Source organism: Tribolium madens, unplaced genomic scaffold, assembly GCF_015345945.1.
Source record: "Tribolium madens isolate multiple individuals breed KSU strain unplaced genomic scaffold, Tmad_KSU_1.1 Scaffold_19;HRSCAF=116;Tcas5.2_LG9, whole genome shotgun sequence".
NCBI lineage: Eukaryota > Metazoa > Arthropoda > Insecta > Coleoptera > Tenebrionidae > Tribolium > Tribolium madens.
Genome location: NW_025400983.1, coordinates 1399457 through 1407988, shown reverse-complemented (window position 1 = coordinate 1407988; position 8532 = coordinate 1399457). Strand labels below are relative to the sequence as shown.

At 24.5% G+C, this 8532-nt stretch overlaps 1 protein-coding gene across 4 annotated transcripts in view; it reads right to left on the bottom strand.

Moving 5' to 3' along the window:
• LOC123013719 overlaps positions 1-8532 on the bottom strand; it is a 196451-nt gene that overhangs the window by 54709 nt on the left and 133210 nt on the right. For all 4 annotated transcript variants that reach the window (XM_044412445.1, XM_044412454.1, XM_044412464.1 and 1 more), the window contains exon 3: positions 5134-5244. In XM_044412445.1, coding sequence (XP_044268380.1) covers positions 5134-5244 — 111 coding nt within the window. The remainder of the gene's footprint in view (positions 1-5133; positions 5245-8532) is intronic.

Below are 8532 nucleotides of genomic sequence, written 5' to 3'. Positions count from 1 at the left end.
GCTAAATTTATCAAAATGAGTAAAAATATTGAATTTTAGAATTAATCTTGTAATTTTTTGTCTTGTCGAAAAATTTCAGGAATTCAGTAAGTTTTTAGGTGTCAATTGATCCTAAAACCATGAAAAAAAAACGTATTTCAGAGTCATTTTTACAATTTTTTGTTTGTTTTGCAAAAATTTTTAAATTAATTTAGTTTCTTGATTAAAAAAATGTTTAAAACCTATGGAAAAGTGAAAATAAGACTTTTTAAACTTAAATGCGTAATTTTTTACTTTATTTTGTCAAAATCTAGACTTTAATAGTGAATTTCAGAAGTAATTTTAGAATTCCCTACTTAGTAAAATGTCACGAATTTTGGGAATTTTGGGAGTTTCATAAACACTTCATAATTTACAAAAAATATCGCATTTTGCAATTTCTTGTCTCATCGTTTTGGAAAAATTTTCAAATTTATTTAATTTCTCAGGAAAGGATGCTCTAAATCTTAGAAAATCAACAAAAATAAGACATTTTAGACTTAATTTTGTTAATATCTACCTTGTTTTAGCAAAATTTTCCCAAATTTTTTGAATTTCTTGGTATAAAAACCTACTAAATTTACAACAAACACATTTTGAAGTCAATTTTGCAATTTTTTGTCCTGTTTTGACAAAAATATTTTGTCTTGAACTTATCAACTTGACTTGACCTGACCTGACTTGAGTAAAAATAAGATGTTTTAGACTTGATTTTGCAATTTTCTGCTTTATTTTGATAAAATCTCACAAATTTATAAAATTGTTCACCAAAACTTTAACAAAATTCATCAAAATAATCGAAAATAATGCAGTTCAAAAGTAAAATTGGAATTTTTCTTTTCATTTTTTCGACCTTTGTTAGTTTCTCGGCGAAAAACTTTACTAAATTTCTTTCAGTTTAATTTATTTCATCTTAATTGTTGTATGATTGTTAACATTTTATAGCTTTGTTTTATATAATATAGTATTTATTTTTTATGGAAAATACAACGTTTTGAAGTCAATTTTTGCATTTTTTTCTAGATAAAATATTCTCCTAACATCTTAAAATTATGAATTTACAAGTATTTGCAAAAGTTTAAAACTTCTTTTACCAAATTCAGCAATTTTCTGTTTTATTTCGGAAATTTTTTTTAAGTTTCTCTGCAAAACCATTTTTAAATACATCAAAATAATTGAAATAAAAAAAAACACAAGTAGTTTTGCAATTTCCTAAATAGTTTTGGTAAAATCTTACAAATTTTGGGAACTCTTTGGCAAAAACACTCATAACTCATAAAAAATCGTATTCAAAAACTCATTTTGCAATTTGTTTTCGTTTTAGAGAAAAATTTCAAATTTACTTGGTTTTGCATTAAAATCTCTAAATCCACCAAAATAAAAAAATAAAATAAGACATTTTAGACTCAATTTTCCAATTTTTTGCCCCACTTCTTGCCAAAAAATGCTTTAAAATTATCGAAATAAACAATTTTCTACACTGTTTTAGCAAAATATTTTAAATTTTCGTTGAAAAACGCTCTTAACTTTATTAAATACCACATTTTAGATATAATTTGGCAGTTTTTATCCTCATTTTCCCACAGTTTCTCGTTAAAACACTCACAGGTTCAAATTTGGCGACTATAAGCAAATAAATAACTGTTTTTATAGCACAAAAAGTCTATTTCCACACCGTCAAAGTTTTCCCCTAAACCGCTTTTTTAATTTTCCCAAAACTGTCCTCCTGTTGCGAAAAGTAAAAACGTAAGCGCCTCTCCGCCCTTCCCACGTCGTTCCATATTTAAGAAATTAATTATTTTCCATGTAATGGTGCAATAAAACTTTGTAATAGACCTCCTGCCGACATTAAGCTCTCACAGAGACGGGCGAAATAATAAGCAATTCGTCTGTTATATGGTAAAGGGACCGTAAACTTGGGGCAAATATAAATAATTATCATACTTACATGCAAGTGCCTCCGTTTTTGCTTAAAACGCTTAAAATTTACAAAAAATACCGCATTTTGGAGCAACTTTTGCAATTTCTTTTTGTAAGAAAAATTCTCTAAATCTTGAAAAATAAACAATAATAAAACATTTTAAACTTAATTTGCTTAATATTTACCTTATTTTAACAGAATTTCCCAAAATTTATGAGTTTCACGTTAAAAACTCTAAGAAAAAGTGCTTTTTTGATAAAAAATAATAAATAAATTGTAATAAATTTTTCAGATTCATAAAATTTTGATTTTTATCCTCATTAATTTGTTGTCTTCAATCAAATTTAATTGTTATTTCGTTGGTAAATGGTCAAAACTTGTTGAAATTTAACAAAAACAGCGAAACTAAGACATTTATCAAATTTTGCACTTTTTTTCTTTTTTTCGAATTTAGTGATTTTTCAGTAAAACACTATCTAAAACCATCGAAATAAGNACTGAATTTTAACCGAAATTTCAGAGATATTTCTGAGATTTTGAGTTGTAAAATTATCTTTTTTTCAATACAAATCAATTGAATGATCTTTACATAAAAAGTGTTATTTAAAACAATCTGTATTTTTTTTAATTTACTTAGAGAATGATTGAACAAGAAAGACTGTTACGTAAAAAGGACAGTTTTAACTTAATCATCCTATATATCAAGAATACAGTGTTTTTTCACACCCTACTTATAAGACATCAGTTTTTTTTACAAGAATTAACTATGATTTAGAAAAGAGTATTTTTTAGTCTTTTTTGATAAATTTTAAAATTTCATATTTCTAGGATTTACCGTAAAAGCGCACAAATTATTTCACAAATCAAAATGCATCGGAATAATTTAATTTAATTAATTCAACAGGAAAATTAAAGATGAATAATTTATACTCCACCATTTTATTATGGAAATATTTGGATAACCGATGTTTATTTAATTTAAACAGATTGTTCCAACTAAATGCAATTTATACAAATTACATAACATTTCCTTTCAATAAATTATTAATTAAACAAAATTGATTTCTACTTAAAATTTTTATTTTCATTAATTAATTACACACCACTTTATTTAGTCTCCTCCCATCACCAACAAGGACCAATCATCACAAAATCCCCACTACTTGCTAGCAGTGGTGGGGTAAAATGCCACTCTAGTACTCCTTTTTTTAACAAGGAAATTAATAATTATCAGATTTTTTGATAAAATAAAATATTAAAACAAAATATATCAAAAAAATTTTTAGCTATAAAAATAAAGCATTTACAACACAATTTTTCAATTTTCCACTTAGTTTTATTTTATTTAAACAATTCTTAATTTTTTATTTTATGTAAAGTTATCTTTTTTGAAATCTTCCTTTGCAAAAACAAAATAAAACTTTCAAAACAAATTATCCAAAATAATGTTTTTGTTTTTCTGAATATTTTTGAATCAAATTGTTTGAATTTTAACTTTTTTGGGAAAATAAAATTTTAATATTTACCTTATTTTAACAAAATTTCCCAAAATTTATGAGTTTCACATTAAAAACGTTACTGAATTTTATCTTTTTAATTAATGTCACTTTGATTCCAACAAAAAGTGCTTTTTTGATAAAAAATAATAAATAAATTGTAATAAATTTTTCAGATTCATAAAATTTTGATTTTTTTCCTCATTAATTTCTTGTCTTCAATCAAATTTAATTGTTATTTCGTTGGAAAATGGTCAAAACTTGTTGAAATTTAACAAAAACATCGAAACTAAGACATTTATCAAATTTTGCACTTTTTTTCTTTTTTTCGAATTTAGTGATTTTTCAGTAAAACACTATCTAAAACCATCGAAATAAGCAAAAAAGCATTTCAGAAATAATTTTGCAATTTTCTACTTTTGTGCGGCATTTTTTTTAAATTTATTTAGTTTTTCAGTGAAAAATGCTCTAAACTTGTCGAAATAAATGAGTATGAAACATTGTAAACTTACTTTTGTAGTTTTTTAATTTTTTTTTAACAAAATCTCTCAAATTTTATTTATTTCTCGGGAAGAAAGGTTACTAAATTTATAGAAAACATCGCATTTTGGAGACAATTTTGCAATTTTTGTTACTGCTTTAACAACATTTTCAAGTTTAGTGCATTTCTTGATAAAACACTAAATTTATCAAAATGAGTAAAAATATTGCATTTCAGAGCTAATCTTGTAATTTCTTGTCTTGTTGTCGTAAATTTTCAGGAATTTAGTAAATTTCTAGGCAAAAATGCTCTTATTATCATGAAGAAAGAACGTATTTCAAAGCCAATTTTACAATTTTCGGCTTGTTTTGCTAAATCTTTTAAATTTATTTAGTTTCTTGATTAAAAAAATGTTTAAWAGTGATCAAAATAAGTGAAAATAAGACCTTTTAGACCTGATTTTGCAATTTTCTACTTTATTCTAGCAAAATCTATAATGTATTATGCTTCTCAGTTAAACTGTTTAAATTCAACAAAGTMTGTAAGCGAAAATAGTGAATTTCAGAAGTAATTTCGAAATTCCCTACTTAGTTTTGGTAAAATCTTACGAATTTTGTGAGGTTTTTTAGTGGAAACTGTACTTCAGACCAAATTTTGCAATTTTCTGCCTCATTGTTGCGAGAAAATTTTTCAAATTTATTTAATCTCGAAGGACAAAATGCTCGAAATTTTAAAAAATACACAAAAATAAAACATTTTAGATTTACTTTTGTTAATGATTACTTTGTTTTAAAAAAAATGTTGTCTTCAATCAAATTTAATTGTTATTTCTTTGGAAAATGGTCAAAACTTGTTGAAATTTAACAAAAACAGCGAAACTAAGACATTTATCAACTTTTGCACTTTTTTTCTTTTTTTCGAATTTAGTGATTTTTCAGTAAAACACTATCTAAAACCATGGAAATAACCAAAAAAGCATTTCAGAAATAATTTTGCATTTTTCTACTTTTGTGCGGCATTTTTTTTTTTTAATTTAGTGAGTTGTTTTTAAAATTTATTTAGTTTTTCAGTGAAAAATGCTCTAAACTTGTCGAAATAAATGAGAATGAAACATTGTAAACTTACTTTTGTGGTTTTTCAAATTTTTTTTTTTACAAAATCTCTCAATTGTTGTTTATTTCTCGGGAAAAATTTAAATAAATAATTATCATACTTACATGCAAGTGCCTCCGTTTTTGCAAGTCGGGGGCGAGGTGCTGCAGAACGAGTTGGGGCCGGAGGAGCACTGAGGGCCGCTGTACCCCGGAAAACACTCGCAACTGAATTTTCTACAAAAAAAATCACAAAGAACAATAAAATTCTGTTTTATTTCATGTTTACTAATATCTAAATCGAAAAAATCCTGTTAACAAAATCCACATTTAATTAGAATTAACTAATTAACGTAATTAAAAGTCCAAGGCAGTTTGAATTATAAAGTACATAAAAATACTAAATATGTAAAATAAGTTTAATTATTTTGCAAATTAATTAAGTGACTGATTATCTACAGCAACTTGTACCAGATGCTATTTTTAGGGTTCAAGTGTCCACTGCAATTTGAGACATATTTTAAATAAAAACTAAAAGATAATAAACACTCACAACTGAATTTTCTACAATTGAGAAAAAAATCATAATGAACAATAAAATTGTGTTTTATTTCATGTTTACTAATATCTAAATCGAACTAAAAAACTAAAAAAAACCCAAACTAAAAAAAAATGTGTCGCACCAACATAAAACAAGAAAAAATTGCCCAAAATGACAATACAATCTAAATATTTCAAAAAAGAAACCAAAAAGTAGTTTTTAAATCAGTTATTTATTTTTTCAAAAATTCACACGGCAATTCGGAACACATATTACTAATATCTACATCAATATACAGGGTAATTTTTAAAGAACTTTAGGTGTCGTAGAATTTTTATTTATGGTCAAACTGTGAAAATGAGAATTAAAAATTAATTCTACAGTGCCTACTATTTTTTTAAAACCACTCTGTATATTAAGTGAGCGTAATTATTCACAGCATCTGAAAACAGATACTAACTACAATAATAAAAGATAATTTAGTATTTTCTTATTTTTTTAAGGCTCGAATAAGTTTCAAAAGGTATTACTCATTTTTAGTAAATGTCACGAAAAATTGACATCAAAAATGTTAATTTATTTCTCTTAATTTAATTTTTTTAGTTAACTGAGCTTGATTATTTACGTCAACTTGAAACAGATATTAAGTGGAAATGATAAAATATGATTTAATCTAATTAATTAGTCTAAAATTAATACTTTAGTTTCAAAATAATTGCACACTTGCAATTTGAGACACATAATAGTATTAAAAGTATCTGAAAAACAAAATTAATATTTGAAACCTATGCAATTTAACAAAACTCGTTTTAATTAAATAATTAGGGAACCAAATACTTAATTTCAAATTAATTAAGTGACTTTGATTATCTAAAGCAACTTGAACCAGATACGATTTTTATACAAGAAGTATTATTTTATCAATTAAATTAAATAATTATTATTTTTTTTTTTTAATCATTTTTTATCAGAAAAATACTCCAATATAAATGCTTTTGACAATCCTCGGCAATTTAAAACATATATTACATAAAAATTTCGATAAAGATAATGTAAAATAAATAAAAAACTAAAAAAATAATTAATTTTTTAATAAAACATTTCCAATTTTTTAAATTTACGAAGTTAATTAAATGTCTAAGTATCCACGGCAATTTGAGACATATTTTAAGTAAAAAATTAAAGATAATAAACAATGAGTGTAACATAACAAAACTTCGTTTATTCAATTAGAATAGACTAATTAATGTAATTATTTAGTCATTATGAGAGGCCACGGCAATTCGAAACATATTTTATATAAAAATACAGATAAAAATCTTCTGAAATAAAAAATTCTAAAATAATTATTTTTTATTTTAATAAATACATTTCAAATTTAGTGATTTTGAGTGTCCACGGCAATTCGAGACGTATTTTAAGTAAAAAGTAAAAAATTGTAAACAATGTAAAACCCTATTGACAAAATCCACATTTAATTACAATTAACGGCAATTTGAATTATAAAGTTCATAAAAATACAGATCTTAATTATGTAAAATAAATAAAGAATTACGAAAAGCGTAAATATACTTTGGGAAATTAATTAAGTGACTTTGATTATCCACAGCAACTTGAACCAGATACTATTTTTATACAAGAAGGTGTATTATTTTTTTGAATGTCAATTAAAATTAAATAATTAATATTTATTTTTATTTAAATTATCAAAAAAATACTCCAATATAAAAACAAATATATTATAAACGTCCTTGAGAGTCCACGACAATTCGAAACATATATTACAAAAAATACCGACAAAGATGATGTAAAATAATTAGTTTTAATATAATATTTCTATTTTTTTTAATTTACAAAGTGCAATTAGAGACATTTTTTAATAAAAGCTAAACTGAAATTTCTACAATTGCAAAAAACTCACAATGCAAATTAAATGAACAACAATGAAATTTTGTGTTATTTCATGAATGCTGTTTTAATATCGGTCATTTCGCTGAAAACAATTACGGAAATGTTCTTTTTACGGTAACACTGAAATAAATCAAGAATTATTCGAATACGTGCCAATTGTTACGTCCCTGTTGGTATTTATCAATCCAAATATTTTACGTTTAGTGTTTGTAATGTCTAAATTACTTGTCGTAACTTTTTACGACGTATTTTCGACCCTCAGAAACATTTAATGTTTCTTTGTAACAATTTCATTACTCGAGTCTCATGTGCATATATTAAAACCAGTTAATAACTCATTATTCACGTGTAATAGTTAGTAGTTATCTCATGTTACAGCTTCGGTGATAGTATTGTTAGAGATTGTAAAAAGATGCTTTACACAATGGAATATTTCATATGTATTGCTCCTTGAGATGAAATAAGCGGCATATACACCTGCGCTTCTAATATAATACATCAGTTTATGTATTTTTCAACATAAAATCCGCTAGTGCAATACTTCCGCTTTCCGGGTTTCAAGGTATTATTGTAAATAGTGAATTTCAGAAGTAATTTTGGAATTCCATATCTAGTTTTTAGAATCTCACAAATTTCGGGAGTCTTTTCATAAAAACGCTTAAAATTTACAAAAAATATCGCATTTCAGAGCAACTTTTGCAATTTCTTGCCTCACCGTTTTGTAAGATAATTTTGTAAGAAAAATGCTCTAAATATTGAAAAATAAACAATAATTAAACATTTTAGACTTAATTTGGTTAATATTTACCTTATTTTAATAAAATTTCCCAAAATTTGTGAGTTTCGTGTTAAAAACGTTACTAAATTTAAATTTTTTAATTAATTGCATGTCGTCACGTGCTTTTTTGATAAAAAATAATAAATAAATTGTAATAAATTTTTCAGATTCATATAATTCTGATTTTTTTTTCATTAATTTGTTGTCTTCAATCAAATTTAATTGTTATTTCGTTGGAAAATGGTCAAAACTTGTTGAAATTTAACAAAAACAGCGAAACTAAGACATTTATCAA